This window comes from Bacillus rossius, chromosome 1 (assembly GCF_032445375.1).
Source record: "Bacillus rossius redtenbacheri isolate Brsri chromosome 1, Brsri_v3, whole genome shotgun sequence".
In the NCBI taxonomy this organism is placed as follows: domain Eukaryota; kingdom Metazoa; phylum Arthropoda; class Insecta; order Phasmatodea; family Bacillidae; genus Bacillus; species Bacillus rossius.
In genome coordinates, this window is record NC_086330.1 from 233,842,085 (window position 1) to 233,869,371 (window position 27,287).

A 27,287-nucleotide genomic window follows, 5' to 3' on the forward strand; every position below is an offset into this window, starting at 1 on the left:
AGCATGATTTCATGTCATCTAACGTATGAATGTTTTGCAAAATCAACTTGTCCACGACAGATGGTAAAAGTGACTTCCACAAAATGTCCAAAATCTCTTTATCCTTCATATCTGCCTTATAGCGTTTTGCTAGGTACACTATATTTTCTACATGCAAGAGACTGCTTTCGTCTGTCTGTTGTCTTCGAGAGAGCAATTCTTGTCTGCGTCTATTAATTTTGTCTGGCGGCGTAAACAAGTCTTTTAATCTTTCGACCGTCTGTTGCCACGTCCTGTTTGAGTCCTGTACTGTCTGTAAGTTTTCATACGCCCTCTTGGCTGTACCTCGCAGATATAGTCCTAACCGCTGTAGTCGGTCCTGGTCTGTCCATCCGTTGATTTCTCCAATTGTATTGTAATTGTGTAGGAACTCTTCTATATCTTCGAACGCTTTGCCTTCGAATGTACCTATAGGTATTTGTGACTCTAGGAAAACTTTAATTGGTTGCTGTGCCATGTTATTATCGTATGTGTGTGTTTCCATGTGTTTGTCCTTTATGTCTACAGTGATCCTACCGTTGTCTTCCCCAGTTGACTTTCCTGAATCTATCTGGTTAAGAACGTCGTCATACTCTATGTCAGTGTTTTGTGTTGGTTCTACTCCTTGTGAAACAAGTTTACTGAGGAATGCTCGAGTAATACGTCTCCCTGTGTGATCCAACTGTTGTACCACCTCTGGATTAGTGGTAACAAGCTGCTGTGCTCGTGCGACTAACGAGTTAAAATCCTGTGTGGCATTTGTGTTTGTATCCTGACTCAGCCGTACTTGCGAGGCGCTAGCCTTGGAGCCGGGGCTTGCTGACAGTGTTTCAAACAATCGCTTGGCTGCACTTTTAATAGGTCGTGGTCCCTCGTCATTCGCCATATATTAACATTACTAACAAATTACACTCTTAATACTAGAGTTAGTATAAGCAAAGCAGCATAAAAGAGGTTAGTTTGCATGCAAATTTTATATAAGCACTATGTCTATTAAATAGGTGTGATAGGTCTGGCTACACCCAAAAAACAAAATATGACAGAAAAGGGTGGGTGGTGGGATGATAAACTCGTAGCTCGCAGCAAGAGGTGGGAAACTTAAGGCGCCTCCACCATTGTTATGATTCAACCTTAAGATGATCTTAATTATTTACTATTCTAAGACAGGGTGATAGGGGCTCAAGACTAACAATGAAAGGCAATTCAATATAGAGACTTGATTTAATGTCACGTACTATTATAGAGTTAGCGGTCACCAAATTAGACAATTATCGGGGAGCCTCGCTACCACACCTCGGCAGGTTCCTTACCCACGCTGTGCTGGGTCGCGCTCGCGGCAGGAATTCGACGACGGACTGCGGCGGCCGAGGACCACGGCGCTCCGTGGTTCCGGCGTCACGACTTCAGCCGTCCAGTCGCCGGTGACCAGAAGAAGCCCCTTCTCGACGGTGGCTGTCGTTTTTATTCTTCCGTCCGCGTCCGTGTTGATGTTCCGTGTTGTCCTCTTTTCTCTCGCAGCGGCGGTCGGCCTTCGGCGACTCGCGTCGCTGTTTCGCTGGCGGTGTTGAAACTGCTGACACCTCGTGTTTGACTCAGGGCGAGCCTCGAAGCCGCTTGCCAGAGTGCTCAGAGCGAGTCATAACAACAGACACACAGTAGTCTTCCTAAGACAACCGACAGCAGTTGCGACATTTCGGGAACTGAGATCTGTTTCCATCCTCAGGCACAGACAGACTTATTTTAGCTTGTTTTCTGTGTATTTGCGTATTCATCTATTTTGTCCGTTGTTAAGGTTTCTTGTGACATACAATGTGACCAGCAATGGCGCGTGTCCACAATGACAGCCAGAATCAATTTTCCACATCGCAAGAACCATTCAAAGGAAATATTGTTATGAAGGCAGACATGACCGCGTCACACGCCGTGTCACGCGCCGTCCACTGTCGCGAGGCAGGCCACTTGTGCCTGGCCGGACTACCCACCTCCGTGCATCGTCCCGCTTAGCAGCCTGGGCGAACCACTGTCGAGCCTAGCTCCAGTGAGGAGTGCGAACTGTGGAACTTTACAGACAGAGTGACTTGAGAATAAACATTATAAGTGCCAGTGATTGGTGATCGGGCATTTTTAAGCACAGTTATTTATTAGTAATGAAAATATTAGTAATTAATAAAACTGTTATAAAAGTAATAAAACTAAATTGGGCTATCCCTTACGAACCCAGTTTCCCCTAATTATACTCGCAACAAAATGTATTAAAATCAATTTAGCGTTCATTCGTGAAAATCACTGTGCTTGAATACATTTTCAATATCTCGCCGACCAAATTTAGTAAACTAAACCTTTAAATATATACGAATAATAATATTACCAGTGTACCAGTTTAGCCATCTTACGAAAAAAAAAAAATCTGATACGCATTTCAGCTACATCGTGCGCGCGACGCGATGGAGAGTCTCTATTTGGAAACCCTTTCGCGCCCGCGAATTGTTTTCGCACCAGTCGTCATAAATATGTCCAATGTAATTGACTAGGAAATATTTTGATTCGCGTCGCACGCGCTGTTGTGATTTGAGCATCGCTCGCGCGGCGTCGAGAGGCTGAAGAACTGGCGTTCGCGTCCATTGTGTCGTCATTCGTCAGGTTATGTTCATGTTGAATTGTTTCCAAAAACTGACAGGAATGGCCGTCATAAATAAATGACTAAGTGTTTGTTAGGTGGAATGAACTTACGTTAAAAAAAAAGATATACAGCGGGTCCATCGGCCTTCGGTGGATGATACCTATAGAACCCTCCATCGTGTAGGGCTGTGCGATAACCCATTTTCACTATTGCTGCGTATGTAATATCGATAGTAATACGACATCGCTTTGTAAAATTATTTCAAATTGATAGCCATACATCGCTAATGTACCCATCGGAAAAATTGTCATAAAAAAAACACTGGAAATATTGGCTTCGCCAATACTGACATTTCAAAACTTACTTGTAATGGCACATTTCATTAATACGATTAGGAATGTCTTTAGGAAATGAATTGCAAATAATACTTATCACGCAAATGTAAATAGGTACGCAATATGCATGTAACGCAACTTGATGAAACTACAATGATGAATAGTAAATATGTATTGTGATGTGATATGCGGTGCCCTGCAAGTGTCTGTTATGCATGGACATACCGCATATCGCACACTGCGCACTGGCGCCGAGACGCGCATGTCCGTCACGACAGTTACCCCCTCCCCCCGACTCTTCCCCGGGGGGAAGCTTTGTTGGTTACATTCGCAAAACATTCAAGTGTAGTGTTTGCATTGCGGAAACAGTTTTAAAAGACTAAATAGTCTAGTTTTGTTTAGAAAGGACAGTGTTTGATTGGTTCTTGCGACCCGCAGCGTGCCGCAACAGCGTGGCGGTGGCAAGGCGCGCGGTCTCCCAAGGCCGGCCTTGGCGCGGCCCGCCAGTGGGTTTGTGTGTCAAGTCCAGCCGCGATCCGCCCGCTCGCCCGGGCACAGTTGTGTACTGCCCATGTGTTGGCATATATGTATGCAGCAAGCAGAAAACTTTAAAATACACAGAAAGTATTCCACGAAACATAGTTTTGGCATTTAGGCTACGTTTATCAACCCCGTTTCACAGTCCCGATTTTGGAAGCGCGGGGCTTCTTAAATCCAGGGGGCTGCCCCTTCTCGATCTACCACCATGCTTACCACTATTAGTCTATGTATTATTTCACTATTATATAAAAACAATATAGTGTTAAAGATTCAATGCCCACACCAAGATAAAAATGAAACAACATAGTTTTTATCATGTTACATACTAACATCACAGTATTGAATCATTATTTCACAAAAGTATGAAAACTAAATTAAACTTTTACTATTGTATTACCTTAATCCCATACATGTCTATTAAAGGTCCAATAAGAAAGTTAGGATAAAATATACATATAAAATTAGGTTATTAGTACATTTACTAGACCAGTTTGTCAGTGAAGTACCTATATATTGTATAACTATTTTTTTATATTAGCATTTTATTTAACTCTTTTTGTTTGTAGTGTACAAAATGTTGTCGGCCTTCCTGCTGTTAAATGTGCCAACATTCATTAGAGTTCGAGAACAGCTAGAATCAACTTCAAAGTTCACGACGAAATTGTCAATCGATATCTGCATCAAGTAAGGTGTATTTCAGACATTTTTAAGAAACATAGTTATTACACTGAGGTGTTGGTAATATCACTGTCATATAAACCACAATACTGGAGATTATCCTGCCACATAAACATGAGGTGCAGTACTGTTTTAATTTCTTCGAAGACGTCTGGTATTGGGAACAGGATAACGCGATCTAAATGACGTCATTATCATATTACCAAAACGTTTCTTAAAAACGGGCTTTAAAATGTTAGGAACCTTTTTTGTAATTTTATTTACGTGCATAAATTAAAACATTTTTATGTGGTGTTTTTCTATTACAAGCTAAAAACCTGCGAGATCTGTAATTAACGCATTTGCCATAGGATTTTGTATTGTTGGGCATGGAACTTCGTAAATGTGGAAATGAATTCAGAATAACGGAAAACAAGCTCAGGGAACCTGGTAACCTTGTGTTTCGATTTGCTTGCTAGTGCTGGCTGTGCTTATCGCTAGCCACAACCTTGAAGCCTTGGGACCAGCCGTGAAGTCAAGCTGCATAGCTGTCGCTGTTTACTCGTGTTTTCTTGTCCTTTGAATACTGTTCAGAAATACACATACGAGTGTAACTTATTGGCGTATTCTTGTGCTGTTAAATGTTTAATAATTGCAGTTGATTTACTCTTTTTTTTAAATTAACTTTAGGCAACTTATTTTCATTGTAAAAAATTGTATATGTCGAGTATATCTGTAGTGAATTTTGGATAATATGAACACTTTTGAATTGTTTTTAAGTGTTTTATGTCATACAACGAGGTATTTAATATAGGGTGAATCTGAATTCAACAAACGTACTTTGTTTACAGGTTCATCACGAAAATAAAAAAAATTTTAACTTTAACTAAGTTACGTATTGTTTTAGTGTTTACCAAGGCTGTTGTACACCTTAAGTTTGAGCTGATACTTTTTTTTTGCAACTAATAGAGAAAGTTTATAACATAGAACACTTAGCATCCGGATAATTTTTAATTCAACAATGTTCTACATTCTTTTAAAAAATTTAATGTCGTCAAATTATGTCATTGTGAAATAATTGGGGGTATCACTGTTATTTCATACATTTTTTCTGATATGTTTAACTTTTGTAATGAATTAATATTACTGTAGCAACATGTTTTGCTGTGGTTATAGAATTTTGTTCAAATAAACATTATCTTGACGCTTGATGTTTCATCTAAAATACTTGCTGTATTATTTTCCATAAAAATGTTTATCAGTTCCGTATTTAGACACATTCCAGTCTGCGAAAACATTCAAAACCATGGTGCCGTATGTATGTTTTCAGCTTTTTCTTCTGCGATGAACCTGCAGCTAAGTTTTTCGGTTAAGTTTTGACTACTCTGTATATGAAACTACGTTGCCTAATACATGCCAGCTTAAAGCAAGTGTAAAACCGACCGGTTATATTCAAATTTATTTTTTGTCATTCTGTTTTTGTAAATGACTGTTGTCGGTCAATTACAACATGTTCAGATCAGATGTAATCAGGTGATAGTGTCGTATTGTCCGTGTTCACCTTCATGATCGTCAGAAGCACTAAGCTTATGGCATGGCATGCTGTTCGCAGCTGGGCATCATCTACCGAGACATCAAGCTGGAGAACATTCTGCTCGACAGCGATGGCCACATCGTGCTCACAGACTTCGGCCTGAGTAAGGAGTTTCTGCCTGATGAGAAGGTGGGTACTGGACTGGGTCGTTAGTACCACAATCATACGCACACGTTTTAAACATGCACTGGTAAAATGTTTTTAGCCCTATCACGTGTGTAAAGTGCCAGCAAGCTCAGTTATGGTTGAGCTCAGCTTCCACCATTTAGAACCCCAATACACGTGGTAGCCGAAGTGAGAACAGTGGCGGGCAGTTGGTTTTGTCTCTCGTGATGCGGTGCAGCAGTGTTTACTTGCGCCTGCTGTCATTCATAGCGGCTGGAGGAGGCGTAGTTCCCAGGAGGAAAATCTACGGAAATAAAATATTTACGTGTTTGTTGCATCGTCAGTAATTTTCCCTTAAAATACTATAAATTTTTACTTAAGAGATGGATGAAAATTGGGAAACATATTCAATTTTTTCATTAAAATGAAAATTTATAAGATGTCTGAATAACGGGTATATTTTTTATGATTGTAGATAATTTTGTTGACTTGTATTAATGTTATTTATAATTTTAAATATTAACATAATAGTAGTATACCTGTTAAAATTGTGAATATCAATACGGAAAGAGTTAATTTCAGGAATGTATAAATGTAGGAAACTGTTGTATAGGAATTAAAACATTCTCATTCTTTCCTGTTAATTGCCAAGTATACAAAATGGACCCTGGTTTCAAAAATATCCCTAGGCGGTGTTTTGACGGCGTGTGCTCCACTTGCAGGACCAGCGAGCCTACTCCTTCTGCGGGACCATCGAGTACATGGCTCCCGAGGTCGTCCGAGGAGGCAGCTCCGGCCACGACATCGTGAGTCGCCCTGCTACCGTCTTACTTGCCTATTGCATTCCATATTGCTGTAGTTTTACCAGCCTTCTCAACTTGCGTATTGCACTCCATATTGCTGTTGTTTTACCAGCCTTCTCAACTTGCGTATTGCATTCCCTATTACTGTAGATTTACCAAACTTCTCAACTTGCGTATTGCACTCCATATTGCTGTAGTTTTACCAGCCTTCTCAACTTGCGTATTGCATTCCATATTGCTGTTGTTTTACCAGCCTTCTCAACTTGCGTATTGCATTCCATATTACTGTACTTTTACCAGCCTTCTCAACTTGCGTATTGCACTCCATATTGCTGTAGTTTTACCAGCCTTCTCAACTTGCGTATTGCATTCCATATTGCTGTTGTTTTACCAGCCTTCTCAACTTGCGTATTGCATCCCATATTACTGTAGATTTACCAAACTTCTCAACTTGCGTATTGCATTCCCTATTACTGTACTTTTACCAGCCTTCTCAACTTGCGTATTGCATCCCATATTACTGTAGATTTACCAAACTTCTCAACTTGCGTATTGCATCCCATATTACTGTAGTTTTACCAGCCTTCTCAATTGCGTATTGCATCCCATATTACTGTAGTTTTACCAGCCTTCTCAATTGCGTATTGCACTCCATATTGCTGTTGTTTTACCAGCCTTCTCAACTTGCGTATTGCACTCCATATTGCTGTAGTTTTACCAGCCTTCTCAACTTGCGTATTGCACTCCATATTGCTGTTGTTTTACCAGCCTTCTCAACTTGCGTATTGCATCCCATATTACTGTAGATTTACCAAACTTCTCAACTTGCGTATTGCATCCCATATTACTGTAGATTTACCAAACTTCTCAACTTGCGTATTGCATTCCCTATTACTGTACTTTTACCAGCCTTCTCAACTTGTGTATTGCATTCCATATTGCTGTAGTTTTTTTTTTTTTTCCTTTTTTAAATAGCAGGGAGAAACGATCTTCCTGTTTAAGTTAGAAAACACTACACACAGTAGCTATGTTACTCGTCGGTGACAGGTTTAATTTCTCATTTCTTCGCAAAGCGTTCTGACGCAATCAAGGCCTATTTATCCTTATCATTACGAAAAATAACTGATGCAGTATCGTCATCAGGAAAAATGAAATATTTTATAGGCCTATGTCAAGATTATAATAAAATTTGAAGTAAATAAAATACAAACCAAATGTTACTTGAAACTTGAAATATAGTCAGCCATTGCTGCAGTGATATGTACCGCAACGCGCCTACATTTTTCTTCATTGCGTTAAATGGATATTCCTGTGTTTTTGCAAGATGAAGAGTACTCTGTATTTAATCAAATATGTGGCTACCTCTGTTCTAAAAGTTGTCAAAATTGGTTCAATAATGAAGATGTGATTGAGTAACAACATCCACCAACAAACTTCAACATTTATTTTTTAATACGGTAAGTCTTAGGGTGAAATGATATTAATTATGAACAAAAAGAATACGTGATTTGCTCGTGAGACGGGTTTCATCTCTCATATCGAGCAGCACAGCTGATGCGATGGTCGACACCACTGTAGGCGAGCGAGCGATCCCCTTGCACTGGCTGCTGGGGAAAACTTTCCATGGAATAGAGGTGCGACCTGATTTCGCTCGCTCTGCGTTTTCTGCTGGCAGCCAAGCAGAAGAGAAAGTGCTACTTCAATTATCTCCCCATCCCATCTCGTCTGCCACCCCTAACTTCACTGTCACTTTACCACAGTTCCTCGAAATGTCATGCCTTCCACAGAAATAACAGGGAAACAACGTTCACTTAATTTATATAAAACTCTGTGCCTACAATGAAGTGTGCAACTTTATTTATTCCAAAACATTGGTTTGCATATACCAATCAATATTTTGAAAAAAATCCAAGCGAGTCTTTCAATACTCGCTAGTGATGTGTAAACATATAAACACGGTAACGAGCAAATTCATGTCTTCTCATGTTGTTCATGTTGCAAATAAACTTATAATACGAAACTAGGATACGAAATTTAACGTAGAATTCTTTAAAATAATGCAGAGCGTGATAAAATACTTATAAAAAAATATTCGCTTTTCAAATACCAAAATTTCTGAATGTGAACCACACACGTACGTTATACCCCCGGCGCTAGAACACGCAGCCTGAATCGTACACTTTGCTTGCTGCGATCACGCGCAGATAGCAGCTCGAAACAGCAGGAAATATTAAACTATTAGGGTTGGCTTCGGCAAAAGCGAAAAAGACGTGAAAAAATCTTAAACCTCGGTATTGTACCGGATTTTTAACAAGGAATTTTTTTTTAAATACTGCCCTCCTTGTTAAAATTCACTAAACAGTTAATACTATAAAGTTTCCACATATGTTAGAAGTTATTCTTATTTGGCATTACTAAAATATTAACTTGAAACATTTTAAAACTTATATTATAACCAAGGATATGTTTGTATATTTGTTTTTTTGCGGAAACAATTGAAATCAGTCTGCAAATACTTCCTACAAACAAACCTTTTCCTTATTGAGACGATTCAACATTATTATTTCCAAATATTATATTATTATGTTACCAAAAAAAGCAACAAAAAATTTTCGGTGACGAGTTTTGAACATCAAAAATTTACCCGTGAGCTTTACAAACGCGCGCTTTACCGCTGTGCTAACGAGCCTATTGTAATGCCAGTTTTCTAAAGTATTTTAAAACTTGTAATTAATCTTTACTATGACTATTTTAGTTTACCAAATATATTCCAGTATAGACCTAGTTTCAATATCATAAAGTTTAATTTGGCTTCCTAATAAGTTTGGAATGTACCCTAATATTTACGAAAGTGACTACATACGGGTTTATGTTGCTAGCAAGTGTGTACACATTTCCGTTCCTTCGACTTTATTCCATTCTTGAAATTACTCCTACAAAATGCCGTATACCAAGAGCTACTATGTTTATACTTAAAAAAAAATTGGAAGAAGCCTTGACTTTATGCAGAATGTCTGTATTTTGAAAGCTTGGAATTATAATTATAACGAGCTTGGTATATAAATGTACCTACATGCGTTTATAGTCAAGAAAATATATTTTAAACAATTATTGTATTTGTAATAAGTAGCCACCTATTTAACAAAACAAAACGAAATTTTGAAACTGCTTGGAGGACATGAAAAATACAAAGCAATTGATATACGAGTGCGTGTCAATGCGGGCTATTGAAGCTACGAATGAAATTACTGGGTAGACATTATGGGCGTAGGAAAATTTGATTTTGTATTGTGCTTACGTGCCTCCATCTTCATCTTTGAGCTTAGTATTTACATATCAATGTTTCACACTTTATATTCCTAGCTACACAGTTTGGTCAGATAGCTATACAGTTGAGCAGATTCTGTGCAAACAGTTTACATTATATGTTTAGCTTCTGTTTTCAACTAGATTAATCACATTGAAAGTATCGGACTAGGCTGAGAAGTAACTTGTTCGTAGTTGTGAAGCCTGTTCTGCAATAACTGTGTTACGGATATAGATAGCACAGTGATATTCAATTGTTCATAAAAAGAAAAAGTAAAAGTTACCTAGTTAGCAAGACTTTGAAAGAACAAATCACAAATTAGCAAAGACTATGAAACATTGAAGTTCTTCTAGGACAAAAAAACATTTTTCACTAAATACCTTAAAAAATAAGTATTATGGTTTTTTGGTTTCTTCTTCTGTATTGAATTATATAAAAACTTTAAAAAATCTGCTAACAGATCTTACGGCTCCCATTATGACCTGCGATTCTTCTGTAACTATTATGCTTCACTATGGCTGTAACGTAGGTTACAATAAAGACGGACAACTCGTTCACAACTTCTGAAATATTAGGTTGTGTTGCAGCATGTATTTTGTCAGTCAAGCTATATAAGGTTGCTGCTTAACTCGTGCAGTTTATTAATTGTTTATGGCTTTCTTTAACAGAGCCGGAATAAAGATAATTAATTTTTATTTACTTTCCTTTGAAAACTTTGCTGACTATTGACTGACGAGCTTCCAGGTTAACGCTTTTGATGTAAGACTGTAGCAGGTCTGTTGGCAACTATGTCGTCTTAAAACAGGAAGAATGACATTGCGGAGAAGTGTTTTGCGTGCTGGTGGTTGACTTGTAGGCAGATAGCACCGTCTGGTATCTCTTTCCGTACACAGCCTTTCTCTTTGGAGGGGGAAGGATTCGACCTGGATTTCGGGACCCACTGTCGCTCGATCTCAAAGCGAAGTGCTGTTAGCTTTTACACCTTTGCACAAATCACCGTTGCCCATAGTTGGAGAATTGTCGTGAAATTTTATTTAATTTGCGCAATTTATTTTTATATTTTATGTATGAACAAACATACTACAATATTTTTCTCATTAAAATTTGCATGAAGACCTTTATTACACTGCTCATGTGATCAGGAAAATGCGGATCTAGATTTTAGCTTGGTTCGTAGGCGCTTGGCCCGGGGGGGGGGGGGGGGGGGGGTTTGTCAATTATTATAAAAATATTTTATCTTTCAGAAAATTCATTTTGGTTTTGTGATAAGTGTGTGTGAACCCTAAAGTTAAGTTATTAGATTTTTATACATTTAGTTGCAACAAATTTAAATAAGTTTTCCTTTTTTACCTATCTCAAAGAAACTAAACTAGATAGCAAAAATATTTAAAAACTATTCTTAAAGAGAAAGGAAATTTCGTCAAAATTGTCTCGACTAGAACTAAGCTCAATTGTTTATTGCTGCTTGGTTATGTTGGCAACAGGGTTTAGGCCCGGCGCCGGGACCACGTGCTGTCACCGATCTCGGCGTTAATAATAAAATAATAACATGATTTAAAAAACTGAACATTTTTGACATTTTATAGTATAATCAACTTAAGAAATGTTTTAAAAAAATGATTCATTATTCGATATTATATGCTAATATATGTATACATATATATATATACACACACACACACACACACACACACACACACACACACACACACACACACACACTATTATACCGGAATATTATTTTTTGTAGAAAGTCATTCATTTTAGTAAGTGGACGTAAATAATTTTGCCTTGTGAAATATTTAATTCTTAATACGTATATATTAGTATAGTTTATTGCAATAAGGTATTAGGTTAAATTACCTCTAAAATTAATATATGTATTACTCTGCAGCTATTATTGCTCAGATAATATTAAAGTTTATTGAAATGAACTTTTAACCAAGATATTAAATTCTATAAAGGGATTACTGATACGGTTTCATTATAACATTATAGTTCCACTGTTTCTTCCGAGCTGGACTCTGTCCGCTGCGACCCGAGCGGTGCGACCCGTGTCCCGTGTCCTGTGTCCCGTGTCCCGTGTCCCGTGTCCCGTGTCCCGTGTCCCGTGTCCCGTGTCCCGTGTCCCGTGTCCCGTGTCCCGTGACCCGTGACCCGTGTCCCGTGTCCCGTGTCCCGTGACCCGTGACCCGTGACCCGTGTCCCGTGTCCCGTGTCCCGTGTCCCGTGTCCCGTGTCCCGTGTCCCGTGTCCCGTGTCCCGTGTCCCGTGTACCGTGTACCGTGTACCGTGTACCGTGTACCGTGTACCGTGTACCGTGTACCGTGTACCGTGACCCGTGTCCCGTGTCCCGTGTCCCGTGTCCCGCCTTCACAGCTGCCAAATGACTAGCACGCTTGCATTTCTGAGAAACTTCTTCTTGTGAAAGTTTATTAGTGTGACAGCCATGTACGCTAAGCAGTTATAAATCATTAAAATAGGTTTATTTTTTCGCTCTACTATTTATGTAAATATATTTTCGAGTTGCTGCTCGTTATTAATAACCCTTTAGTACCTCTGTCAAGTTTTGTTTCAAATATCAAACTTGAATGTTTAAAACATAATATGGAAGTATATAAACGAATAAACAAACAAAAAAAAAAGGAAATACCTTTCAGAGAGTTTTGATGTTAAAATTCATCCATTCGTCCATCGAAAATGAAAAGTTTTTATAAACTGACGGTTGGAATTTTCCGGGCCATCTGATTGGCTGCGTGTCACGTGATTGACAGATGGACGGGTGACTGACGCAATGGATCATTGCAGTAATAATTCCTTATTGCAAAACGATAATTGCATAAAAATTGACACACTGAAGTTGTTTTGCATTGCACGGCAATACCATTATTTAAATCACTCGAATCTCTGATCCGTTTGGGGAACTTGCAAAACTTGTAAAACTAACAAGTATATACCCGCGACTGAGCGACGTTAAATGGAAGGATGGGTGTTGACACGTGACCTTGCCTGCTGCTGGAATATCTGCAATACGGGCTGATGTACATTTTTGAACTTGTGCTCAGCAATTTGTGCGATGCCATCCATTTCGTCTGCAGACAGGACGAGAGCGCGCTGTCAATGTCAGTACTGTCAGCATTTACTATTTACCTTGTCGGTCTTGAAGTTGAGAATGTTGCCCACATATTAATTAATAAACTGTAAAACAAGTTAATGCATTTTTTAGCCCAAGCGCTTATCAACAACAAATCAACATTTGAAATTATTTTTTAAAGATAATAAAAACAGCTACCAGTTTTACAAAAGGCAATACGTACTTAAAAGTTGTATGGCCATCCAAAAATTATATAATATTCATTGATATGATATAAAAATTAATGGGAAATGTTTCATTTTGATGATAATCCATACGACTTCGAATTTTGGTCAAAATATTTTTTATTCCTGAATTTTCCCTCGGGACTTACATTCTGTAAACAGCAAGAATTTCGGTCGAAGCTAGGGATCAGCGTCATTGCAACATAAGGGAGAGTTAAGACATTTACCCTGGGTGGTGGTTAATGGTGAAAAGTGCAGAAAAGTATAAAATTTGAAAACATAAAGTAGTTTTACTGTATTCATAAAGTGTGAAATTAAACATAGATAGCCGTACTGAAAAAAATTAGTCAGACTGACGACTGAAAAATAAGAAATTACCGTTTTGCTGAAGTGAATAAAAATTTTTATGATTTAAGTGTGTAGCTTTAATGTAGCTTTATGGTGGGAAGTGGTCACAATGAAGCAGAGATTCTACAGTGGTCATTTTGATTTTTAATCCAAACCCTCAGGGGGAAAAAAAATAACTTTGTCAGTACTATTTCACAAATATTTAATATAATTGTAACTTAAACTTGAGCTGAACTTTATGCGGATTGTGGCAAACTTACAGTTAATGCTATTAAATAGCTTGTGTCCATAAGTGTAACAAATTAATTTTTAAGATAGTGCCTTATTTGAACTGTGAAAAAGGCACAATGTTCCTAGCTGTGGAGACGAACATGCACGCACATGGTGGAGTGTAGGTTTGTTGCACGAGAAAGCTGCTAGAGGCAGGCACATACAAGCGCGAGGCGTGCAACAGGGTCGGCTGGCACGTGGTGGCGGGGGGTGGCGGGGGAATGGTCAGCTCGACAGTGGTTGCTGTTGGTCAAGATCACCGCATGTGGGTCATCGGCGGGTGGGTGGAAGCAGCGCGCACTGACATCTCCTGAGGCACGGCTTTTGCGAAGTGCGACACTTATAGCTTGCTCGCTGAGGAAACGTTACCATATTTAAATACACACGCGTTATGCTTGAATTGGCCGGAGAACATTTCACCTGGAATTATACATTTTGGATTTCAGATGTGTGGTGTTACAACTATAATTTTACAAAATGTACTCTAAATACTTAAAAAAAACATATAAAGCGATGAATAATCTTTATAAATGGGCATTTTTATATACATATGTCTTAGTTTATTTATTAGGATGGCATTGTATATTCTTAAATTTAAAGAAAGGTTTTATGATAAGTGACTAAAAGTGCAACGCTTATAGTGATGAAAAGGGCTGCTATGAGTAGTCAGCCGGAAAAGTAATCTTGAAGAGGCAGCCAGTTGCCTGTCTCGCTCACAAGTAGGTCAGTGGATTGAGGTCGGGTCAGGAGTAGAAGGCTGCCAGCCAGATCAATAGGGCCAGCCTCTCGCCTCGTCTTGGTAACTCCAAGTGCTTTTAAGGCTTCATGAACTACCTGAGAATGATGTAATTTATATTTGTAACCCAGTCAGCAAGTGGCCGCAAAACATGACTCGTAATGTACATGTATTAACTATAGGTGTTGATTAAAAGCCATTTATGAATTATATGTCGTCATTAATTTACTAAATGGAAAGAAATGCCTGTTAAGAATTATTTTTAATACATATGTCATAGCTGCACTCTCCCGTAGTTTACAATATTTTTATGAATCAAAACACTTTTTAATTGTTTGCAATCATCTTGCATTGTTTGCATCACAACCAGAAACTGTTTACTGACTGTATAAAGCAATGAATATGATTTGTTTGTCGACCAGTAACAACTGAAGTATGCTTCACATAAGGCTAACTCAGTTGTAGATTTTTTCATTTTCTCAGTATTACTATTATTTCAGGGCTATTTCTGAAATTTCAATATGATAATTTCCATGAAGTGGTAGTTTTGTCGCAAACATTTTAAACAGATCTTCACTAAGTGTAATACATCGGCTGTTCAGTCGCAAAAGTTTTTGTAATTCACTTTCGTGACTTATTTTAACCAATAATTTTACACCTAGTGAGTATCTGTTGGTAAAACTAAAGGCAGAACGCTAAATGCTGGGTAGGTATTTCAGAAATTAGTCCTGAAATAATAAAAATAATAACGAAAAAAAAAATGACATGAAGAGTAAACCCAAACTTTAAGCTGTAAACCTCGTGATGCTGTAAACAAGTGCATACACACTCTTCTCCTATCTTGCAGTACACTTCATGTGGGGGATGATGCTGTATACTGGTGCACACACTCTCTTTTCTATTATCTTGTAGTACACTTCCTGTGGGGGATGATGCTGTATACTGGTGCAAACACACTCTCTTCTCCTATCTTGTAGTCCACTTCCTGTGGGGGATGATGCTGTATACTGGTGCACACACTCTCTTTTCTTTTCTAGTATCTTCTCCTATCTTGAAGTCCACTTCCTGTGGGGGATGATGCTGTATGCAGATGCACACATTCTCCTCTCGTATCTTGTATCTCTCTTCTTGTGGGGGAATGATGATTGCGGCATGAGCGTTCTGAGCCGCGTATCCGCATTAGCCTTTTCGGTGAAAGTGTTTCCGTCTCTCTCTCGCCTGTCCCACTTAGCCGTGGTGGTGTGGAGGTGGGTGACCTACTTGCGCTGGGAAACTCGTGCCGTTTCGCAAACCACCGCGCGTTTCGACACAGCTGGTGTGCAACTGTGCAGGACTGTACACCCCTGGCCGGTCTTGGAAATAACAACCACAACTCTGTACAGCTTCAAGTGCTCATGTTTATTATCTTACTGTAGAAATGTAATAGCTCTACTTACAATGTATGAGACACTAAGGGCGGTAGTCCAAGACGTTAATTTAAGGTACTGAATGAGCACTGCCTTGTTGGAATACAACCGTAAACATATTTGTTCAAAACGAATCCCTGTAAAGAAACAAATTGGCAACAGTTTAATAAACGGTTACCTGCGAGTGGCTGGAAACTGGTTCAATGCATTTCAGCGTATGTTTTGTACCATCGAGATAGCGGCACCATCGCACAAGTAGAACCGCCTGTATAATTTTCTCACGTATTTGTTAAGTTGCGATTATTTCTTGTTGCGACCATTAAAATGTAGAAAATATAGTCCAGGATTTCTTGTTACGACCATTAAAGTGTAGAAAATATAGTCCATCAGGCTATCACTTAGTTTCAATTGGCACATCCTCCGGTGATCAAAAAGGGACTGTATTCGAGTTAATGGCGCCAGACGCAGGTCCGCCATCAGAACGAAATCAACAAAAATGTGAGCTTTGCGCATCTATATCTATACTTCTATATACTAATATTATAAAGCTGAAGAGTATGTTTGTTTGTTTGTTTGTTTGTTCTAACGCGCTAATCTCAGGAACCACTGGTCCGATTTGAAAAATTCTTTCAGTGTTGGATATTACATTTATCGAGGAAGGCTATAGGCTATATTATATTATCAATAACATTAGGGATCCTTACTAAAAGTCAAATTTAGAATCAAATGCGTTGGAGGGGGTTAGATACAACATGCAGTACACGTACGAAGTGTGTGTTGACAATGCCGCAGGCGCTAGAAGTTTATTTCCTATTGCCTATTAACATTGTTGCCACGCACTAGATGCCTTATCATTCTTAATTTTCCCATACAAGTAAAAAACACCCGTGTGATATTAACAACGAAGCAATCACTACCCTCATAAGAGTTCAATTAGTATTTAAATACTTTTTATCACTTTAAATCGCAAACCTAAACTATTGTTTTTTTCCTCTCTCTGTGTTTAATTAATAAAGGGATAATTGCCCTTTTTTTTTCAAGTATATATATTTTACAGACTTGAAACTTCACAGTAATGTTCCTTATGTTACGCAGGATGACATTTTCCGAAAATTAGATTCCATGGGTGGTTAAAACCAGGCAACAGTGGGTACTTTGTCTGCATGAGAACAGGATTTTGCATTGTTCATGCCTTCTGCGTCTCCATGGCAGCTGGCATCGCGCGGCAGTGGCGTACCCACAAGGAGGGGCATGTATAATTAGCGGTGCAAGAGTGATCTGCCTGTAGACTGCCGTAGCGAAGTACGGGTACATCAGTTGTACGTTGCGTGCACGAGTCGGGAAACAATCGGTGCTATTCATTTTCTCTCCGGTACATTATACAACATTGTAATAAATTTTCACTGAATTTTTTTTATTTACCATTACTGTAAATGGGAGATGGGGCTTAATTTTTTTCCATTAGTATAGCCGTGCGAAGCCGGGTCGGGCAGCTAGTCCGTTATAATTTGGGCAACATAATGTCAACGGATTGCACGCCAAATACTAATAGAGACTGGCCGTGTCCTACCGTGCATTAGGAATACGGCTAAAGTACAGGGGTAGCATAAACACCTAAACCCTTACTATTGTGTCTTGAAATACCGGACTAAGAATGTTTTTTTATGAAAATGCCATTTTTTTTACTATTGGAACTACAATGTTAAAAATAATACAAAAATAATTACGGATATCCAATACTAAGTTAATTTGTGGAGTGCACACTTTACAATTTAGATAATTGCTAGTGATTGTTAGTAAATGTTTATATTTCAGAGCCTCTGTTTAGATTATATCAAGTTCTTAACATTAAAAATTAAATAATTTTTTTTGGTCTCTAGTATAAGTAAAGCATATTGAAACTCAATCACGTCTTAAAACGAAGCACTCTCTTATAGTTGTGTTTGGACAGTTATCCTTAATTTCAGTGTCAGATTGTCTCAGTATTTTTTAAATGAAATAAATGTAAAAAATTAAGAGTATATATAGCGTATATTAAGTCAAATAGTGTCCCGACCTTGTCTGAAGACATTAGTAATCACTGTTTTGACACCAGAATCAGCTACAAATGTTCGTTTGGGCGTCTTGCCAACAGCACTTTTCCTGCTCTAGATTCTGTCTTGTGTCTTCAGCTTTGGCACGCATTCAAAAGAAGACGGCCGCATTTACGCGCCATAGCACTTGCGTACAATTTTTCCTTCAACCAGCAAATTTTTATGTGACTCAGGAATGGCAAATAATGGCAGCAAATTCCAGCTGAGGAGTATCGATACTTTTAGTAAAAACTTCAAAATTGTGTTATTGTAAGGGCAGAGGCAGATTAAATAGATTACTTCAAGCCTTAACTAAGGATAGGTTAGGTTCTGATATACGAGTGTACGTGTATGTGTAAATTATGAATATAATTATTATTGGTTTGCCATTCTGAATTTGAGTCTATTGTTATAATTTTTCTATTAATTAATGCATATTTTAAATTTGTTTTATTGGTTCCAGTGACCCAGCTGCTCATCTAGCTAGTGACCCTCATAAATGTGACTTCACAATTTTTCAAAATTTGCAAATGGTTAGAAACAATTAGTTATTGACTTAACAACAGTGAATAAGTGAGAACACAAATGTATGGGATTAAAAATATGTATGTGTAAGGTGAAAGTAAACTCATTCCCCCAAGTTTTCAGTGCAAAAAATTACAAATTGTATTGTTTGAGCTTGTGTGCGATTATTTGCTTAGTGAACAATATCATGGCAAGTAATCTAAAAGCCATTTAAAATTTACAAAATCTAGGGTTATGCTGCTTGCATGCTCACAAGCTAGCAGCTTATATTTTCTTGTATACATAATCACAATACGAGTGTTCGACCTTATAACAAGAGTGTGTGTTCATTGTGTGCAGTCATCAGTATAAGTTACTTAGCTGACAGTTGTTGTGCATCCACATAATGTTGCGCGTGTGTTTGCTGGTGCAGGCTGTGGATTGGTGGAGTGTAGGCGTCCTCACCTACGAACTGCTGACAGGAGCGTCTCCCTTCACAGTCGAGGGTGAGCGCAACACTCAGCAGGAGATCTCTCGGTGAGTTCGCCGACATTTCTAGTTTACAACATTGATGCATACGTCCTGCTACTTTAGTGTGTTGATGTTTTGAACATGTGATTACCTTATTTTTGTAGTGTATGTGGACGTCTGGATTGATATTCCGTGCAATACCACTTAAGTTTTTACTAAGTCTTATTTTGTCTCAAAACATTTTTATAAGTATTACGTACTCGAAATAATCCTTGAACATAATTTTTATTCACCACATTGTTATACCGAGACAGCAATTCTATGTCGTAACTTTATTGTGATTTCTCATTGGTCTTATGCTTATGGCAAATTACGTTTCTTTTTTACTTTAATCATGTCCGTTAGCTGTTAGCTTCTAAAGAGTTTTCATTAATTTAGTTTTTAAATCTAAATGATGGTATTTGACGTGATTGCTGACGAAGACTTGTTCGTCAGGCGTATACTGAAGACCAACCCTCCGATCCCAGACGAGCTGTCGCCGCAAGTGGCGGACTTCATCACGCGGCTCCTTGTGAAAGACCCGCGGAGACGACTTGGCGGCGGGGAGAGCGACGCAGATGAGCTGAAGAAACACCCGTTCTTCAGCGTGAGTCTCGGCGGTGGCCGGAAGGAACGTCACCAGTTTCTCATTCTGAACGCCAAATAATATCCTTGTACAATTTAACGTTTGACTTTTCTGTATGCTGTCCACACCAGGCTACTGTGCTTTCAGTGACAGTTACACTAGTTTCTCCTCCCACCTTAATCAGCTCTGCCCACCCTCGCATTCTCAAACAAATGACATTAGTTGTGTAGTTTGCCAACAGGAGTTGGTTTCTTTGTTCTAAGACCATCATAACAATATCTTTTGTTCGCTAGTGCTTGGACTGGGACGAGTTGGCGAGCAAAAGCATACCTGCACCGTTTGTTCCGAAGATAGCCAACGAGCTGGACGTCAGCAACTTTTCAGAAGAGTTCACCCGGATGGTTCCCACAGATTCTCCGGCAATTGTTCCTCCAAACTACGACAAGGTGTTCAAGGTCAGATTCAGAGAGGTGTTTTATTTCTGTTACATTCCATCCAGAACCACCAACCACTATTTTTTCCATCCTCTGTTGCCTCAAGTCTCCTCCGTGCCTCCAACCTTTCCCTTCATTTCCTAGTCCCTTGATACTTTCTGTCCCTTTCTTCTCTGGACATTGCAGTAGCATCTCATCTGCCATCCTCGGTAATCTCATCAGGCCCTACACCTGTTTGAACTTAATACAACAGCTTATCTTCTCAACATCTTGATTGAGTGTTGTTCTTGTCTTGACTCAATATGTGACTTATGTAATGGGGCAAAGTATGTTTTGCATAGCACCCGTGGGCTCACATTTTAGGATACAGGTCTAATCCCATTCTGGCCATTGTGATAACCATTTTAAAAATTTTGTTAGATCACTCAGAAAAATCAGAATTGTGCCTTGTTATAGACATGGCCAGTTCCTTCCCCAATGTCCTTCAGATTTGCTGTTGATTAAATAAAAGTAATCATAAATTCCATTTGAATTATACTTCTCCTGAAAAGTAATTACAATAGTTGTAGTTAGAATAGTCACATATTAAACATTAATATAAACTTTTATTCAAGGAGATCCAGATAATAACATACCTGCTAATCCGCTAGTAATAGTGTGTTCCATCTATGTACTTGTCAACGAGATGTTAGGCACCAAAATCAACAACAACAATAATAGTAATAAAAGTGCATTCTTGTCTTCAGCAGATCTCCTTTTAACATAACATCTTGTGCAACTGCTTTACTCTTGTATGTCGCCTCGTATTGGAACACTCCTCCTGGAAAATGCACTGAATCGCAGTGCTTGTGTGTTGCAGGGCTATTCCTATGTGGCGCCGTCGGTTCTGTTCAGCGAGAATGTCATCAGCGATGATCTGCTGCGTCCTAACCCAGACACCAGGCCCAGTCCCACTAGCCTCATGGCTTGCAAGCTGCGATGGCAAGTAAGTTGTGTGGCATGTGTTTCAGTAGGTGTCAACTTTAGTGTCATCTTGTTGCCAAGTTTACTGTTTAAGTTAAGTTGATCTGGGTTCTATTCACCATGGAATTTGCCCAAATTCTTACTACAGTGAAATAATTCTTGCTACAGTGTGTGCTCATGATGCAATTTTGCCGGACTGTTTTAAGTCAACAGTTTTAATAGGAATACCAAGTGTTAAAATGTGAAATCTAACCCTTAGATGGATCATGATCTCGCAGTAATATCCAAACTCCGTCTAGCGGATTACCAATAATTAAATAAGCAGTTGAGCACTGTACATAAGCTCCGGTGATGATTAAAAGTGATTAAGAATAATTAAATATACTGGTACAATCAGTTGAGATACAAAAGTCAAGTCCTAGTAGGAGTGCAAAAGGCATCTCACCATGGGTGGTGATGCAGTGTCACTTGGGCGAGCGATTGTTAAACTGGCCGTCAGGTAATTCAAATACATGCCGTTAATATGTTAAAGTAAACACATATAAAGAATACCCTTCAAAATTATGAAATATCTCTGTGGCCTTCCGCAAGTTAGTCCATCCTTCCGGTTAATACAATTAAAATAAATTAAACATATAGAATGTTTGCAGGAACCTGAAAAGAACACACAACACTTGGAGCAAAAAGAAAAGTTTATTTTATGTATTAATTAATCACGGGAGCGAAGCACTGACTCTAAGGCACCCTCTTGCATAAGTTAGTGGGTACTCAAAAACCCACATCACATGTAAGTTTATTTGTCGTGGAGGGACGTACCTTGAGGATAGGAGGGGGGTTGAGTGGTGGTGATATATGTGGCTGTGTGGGGGCAAAGGCCTGGACGACGTCAGTACATACAGTTTGTGAGAATAAAGTTTCACTGATACACATGAATTTTACTGGTAGAATTGGTAGGACGCTTGTTCTCCACATTACTTGCTATGAATGTTGTATTTTGTTCTTTTTATTTCTTTTATTACTTGAAATGCATTGTGCCCAATTTGATTTTAATTGCTCTACATTTTTGATAAAAAAATATTGTTTTATTAATTCCTATTTTTAACTGACAGTGGAATATCTAATCAGCGAAAGTACAGGAAAATGAAATATTTATTACAAATACCTTGTGTATACACGCTACTGCTTGTATAACTTACCTTTGTCATTAAATTATTATTACCAATTTTTTATTCTGTAAATAAAGATTATATTTCTACATTTATTTATAAAAACAGGGGTGCCCACAAGGGGGGGTAACGACGCAGACTGCGTCATTAAAATTTCAGGGGGGGGGGGGGGGGAGGGTGGTTAAAAGACGAGAAAAATGTATATATTATTTACATAATTATAGCTTCTAATATGAAAATACGTTTCTGGTGCTTTGATAATTGAAAGGGATGTTGTAAATAAAATTGGCAACCCCGCACTTTCCTCAACAAAAGCAGTTTGGCATCTGTCGGTTCAGGATGGAAATATTACCTGATATGACCAAAATTATTATTAGAAAATCAGTTTTAATTAATGCAAAATGTGATAAAATATAATACTAAAAAAGTATGTTATAAAATAATTGAGTAAATCATTGTGAAAATGGCATAAAAAATTTCGGGGGGGGGGGGGGGGGGGCGCATCATTATGTTAGGGGGGGTGAGTCATAGTGTTTGGGAGGGGGGAGGGTGGGCACCTCTGATAAAAATAAATGTATTTTACATTGTAAACTTAACAGAACTGCTGTTAAAATTTCCACAGATCATTTTGATGCTACATTGTGTGGGTGATGTGATGCAGGACTCGCTGTTCTTCCAAAACTACACCATCAACCTCCGCGAGGGCATCCTGGGAGACGGGAGCTTCTCGGTGTGTCGCAAGTGCTGCCACCGGCAGACGGGCCAGGAGTTCGCAGTCAAGATCGTGAGTCGCAAGATTGACTGCACGCGTGAGATCAACCTGCTGAGGGCTTGCCAGGGTCACCCCAACATTGTCAACCTAAAAGAGGTCTACTACGATGAGGTGAGCTGAAGTTCAACTTTGGTTGGCTGTCCTCAAAGCGTTCTCAGCTCTGCTGTGGATATCTTTAAACCATTTTGAACCATCTCCCAGTTTACTTTTTCAGGATGATTCTCATGTTATACAAGCACATTATTCTCCTTTATCGTAAATATTTTTGCCTGCATTGCATACAGTTGCTGACCATGTGTTTTGTAGTGAATGACTGAAAAGAATAAATTTTACGCACTCACTAATATGCATGATTAAAAATTAATTTACAAAAACAGAAATATTTAATTAAATGTCTTTTGGTCACATTAACTACTGCATAGTTTGCTTATCATAAAAGTTTTGGAGTTTGTTTTGGCAGTACATGGTACCCCACGCGACTAAGTAGGGACCTGGCAATGTTGTGGCTTCATTTAACGAGCTGAACCTTGAAAGTATTTTTGCTGTCTTCAATTGTTTGCAGTTGTTCTGACACACCTGAAGGTAGTCTACACCAATAAGCAATAACATAACCAACTGCAACTAGATGCTCAAATCGCATTTTCAGGATGATTCTCATGTTATACAAGCGCATTATTCTCCTTTATCGTAAATATTTTTGCCTGCATTGCATACAGTTGCTGACCATGTGTTTTGTAGTGAATGACTGAAAAGAATAAATTTTACGCATTCACTAATATGCATGATTAAAAATTAATTTACAAAAACAGAAATATTTAATTAAATGTCTTTTGGTCACATTAACTACTGCATAGTTTGCTTATCATAAAAGTTTTGGAGTTTGTTTTGGCAGTACATGGTACCCCACGCGACTAAGTAGGGACCTGGCAATGTTGTGGCTTCATTTAACGAGCTGAACCTTGAAAGTATTTTTGCTGTCTTCAATTGGTTTGCAGTTGTTCTGACACACCTGAAGGTAGTCTACACCAATAAGCAATAACATAACCAACTGCAACTATATGCTCAAATCGCATTTGAGTCATTCAGTATTAAAATGTATTCTCTGGAGAACAGCGGTCGACTGGACCAGAGTGTGGTGATCTGCGGCAGGCGCACACGTACCTTGTGCTGGAGCTGCTGAGGGGTGGGGAGCTGTTGGAGAGGATACGCCGGAAGGACCGCTTCACCGAGAGCGAGGCCAGCCAGATCATGAGGCGGCTGGCATCCGCCGTTCACTTCATGCACTCCCGGGGCGTCGTGCACCGCGACCTCAAGCCGGAGGTGAGCTTCCTTTGGCCTCGGTTGGTCCACGATCCCTTCCGGTCCTGGCGTAGGCTGCCCGGTGTAACTTCGCACGGCCAATAGGATTTGATGACATGTTTGTCGCTGGTGTGTAATTGAGGTTTTTCAGTCCGATTTTCAAGTCTCTTGTATCTCGTAGCTATTAGTCGAAAGGAAAATGTGTTGAATTGAAACCTAAAACTTTATCATTTTAGCAAAAGTACTTGTCCATCTTAGTAGCATTTGTGAACAAACAAATTTTGCAAAAAAATCCATCTCTATCCATTTTCAAAGGTTTTGGTGAAACAAGAAATAACTGTTTAAAAAATCTATCTTGTATGGATGTGTAAAGTGTGTTAAAATTGGTGGTTGAAAGAAATGGAGTATAGTGAGATAGATCTGGCACACTCCAAACTATGTAGCAAACATTTTTTACACAGTAATCAATAAAAAATGAAAAATCCATTTTTTTGGAGTGAGATTAATTTTCGAGGCAGACACTTCTAATGCACTTCATGGTGTACATTGACTGATTTTGGAATTTATTTTGCCAAATTGTATGCCAATGATGGTCCCATGTGCAGTAGATAATACGATTCTGAAGACCAAGTCTTTTGGCTCAAATGGTATGTGTAAAGGGGGTTTATTCAGAGAAATGTGTGGATTTGCAACCTGGAATGTGTGGTTCACAACAAGTTAGTGGTTCGTGGCATGTCACTTTGCTGAAGTGATTACATACAGACTGCCAATTTTTAGATATATACTGGTAAATAACTATACACTGGCAGAACAACGTATGTTGGGATCTGAAAGTGATATAAGTTATTTTGCACACTTGACATTCAAATTAAGAAGACAATTACTAACTACATCTGATTTCGAAAAAGGTCCCCCTCATCCTGTGTTCAGCCCGGACAACGCCGGGTACTGCAGCTAGTCTATTATAAAACTGATTTACCTCTTTTTTACTCCCTTAGGGATTGAATTTCTTAATAATGTGTAGTCTTTGTCACTCTCCGCCCATAAAATATTATATAAAAATCATTACAATCCGTTGCTCTGTTGCTGTGTGAAAAAAAAGACAAAAGGAAAAACACACTTTCACATTTATAATTTTAGTAGGGATTGTTCATAACATAACAGCTATAACTAGAGGTGTAATAATGGTGAATAGTGATAAAAAAAAATTTAAAAAAAATTTGTGTCTGTAAAGTCGGTTTACGGACGATAGTTTAACGTGAAGTCATAACAAAACATTGATGAAATGATTGCATACTTTTATGAATAAAATTGAATCATTTTTATTGAATTATCACTATTTTGTATGGATACAAAGAAGGAGTGAAATGAAATCTACAATTTAATTGATAAATTTACTTTTATTTGCACTCGTTAATTCAAATATGTTTATTAATTTAATAAAGAGATTATTTTAACTATAACTTTTATACATGTCTGCTATTTAACTTCAAGATCGTCGAGAATGTTTTACGCTTTTTCGCAATCACACATTTAACGACGAAGTTTGTTCGTCGTGAAATTAAACGTAGAATTTAATAAAAATGCCCTTGCAGTTAATAAAAAAGTATTAGTAAGTTTAAGAAAGAATTTCGGCTTTAATCTCCAACCCAGACGCTCGTGGTGTGCTGGGGCCGAGATTAAAATTCGTCGAGAATATTTTACGTTTTTATGTCTTCCAGTGCTCAAAATGATATGCAATTTTGGCCCCAGGCACGAAATTTTCTTTATAATTCATTAATAATAACGCCCCTCGCGATAAACAAAGGAAAATATGTATTAACGAGTGCCTGGTTGCCGCGGAAGCGGATAGAATGCGCGATTCGTTCGGTTCACGTCCGTCACCGTAGATGACAGCACCGTAGGGGAATAATATTATTTCGTTTTTATAATACACTTTTATAACAAACACACATCCCAAATATACCAAACTTATTTATAAAGTGTTACAATACATATTTTTTAAAACATTGTGCAAAAGATCCCGGGTGTAATTTTAATTATTATGTGTAACTGTAAAACACCATTGTTCATACAAAAACATTTGAAAATTCAACATTACCTTTAAATAACCGTACCGATTGTGCTGAAAATCGGTGGACGATCGTTAAATTAAATAATAATAATAATTAATAAATGACGAAAACTTGATTGAAAAGTCAAATCGATGGTTGTTCCAATCAAGTGGAAGAGAGATGCGGCACAAGTGTACAATGAGCGTAACGGGACACAGCGTAGTGGGACAATGTGCGTTACAAGACACTTTTTTGTGTGTGCAGCCGGCGTTCATAGATTTATTAGACGTTGTTACGTCAATAAATAACATTGTTATTGAAGTCAGTACTCTGTCAAAACCGAACTGAAGTCCAACTGTGCACAGATTTCCAGAAGTTCAGGCTCCATTTAAAAACTGCTTGATATTCTTGAAGACTGTTTGTTTACAAAGTGAATTCAACAAATAGTTGGTATAGAAATGCTAGCATGTTTTTATATTATGTCTCTAATTTTTATATTTCAGAAAATGTAAAGGACTAAGGTGTGTGTTTTCACTGTCATTTTTGTGTACGATGGTTTAGGTTCATGCCTAAATGATGCTGTCAGGGCTTATTCCCATAGAGGCGAGCTGTTATCAAAATGATTGCACATCCATTCAGTGTGTCTGATTTGTGGGCCAGAGTCACTTCTGTCTCTTAACCGAGCTGAAAGGTTGTGATCATGCAGGTCACTGTGCTGTGGCTAGAGTTTGTGTGTGTACAGGTCACGAAAGTCACTATAAAGTAGCAAAACTAAAAAGTGGTCAGAAAAATCATGAGAAAGCCCTGAAATAAGTAATGGCGTAGAAAGCCACAAAATTTTCATTTCCAGTTGCCTTTTGCTAACCTTTA

The 27,287-nt window shown here is 38.4% G+C and overlaps 1 protein-coding gene across 2 annotated transcripts in view; it reads left to right on the forward strand.

The window, feature by feature from the left end:
- The window catches only part of LOC134527357 (ribosomal protein S6 kinase alpha-5-like), a 736,083-nt gene that overhangs the window by 692,546 nt on the left and 16,250 nt on the right, over positions 1–27,287 (forward strand). For both annotated transcript variants that reach the window (XM_063359971.1, XM_063359970.1), the window contains exons 5-12: positions 5,783–5,893; positions 6,592–6,675; positions 19,067–19,170; positions 19,600–19,750; positions 20,023–20,184; positions 21,023–21,148; positions 22,954–23,175; positions 24,214–24,384. In XM_063359971.1, the coding sequence (XP_063216041.1) occupies positions 5,783–5,893; positions 6,592–6,675; positions 19,067–19,170; positions 19,600–19,750; positions 20,023–20,184; positions 21,023–21,148; positions 22,954–23,175; positions 24,214–24,384 (1,131 nt within the window). The remainder of the gene's footprint in view (positions 1–5,782; positions 5,894–6,591; positions 6,676–19,066; positions 19,171–19,599; positions 19,751–20,022; positions 20,185–21,022; positions 21,149–22,953; positions 23,176–24,213; positions 24,385–27,287) is intronic.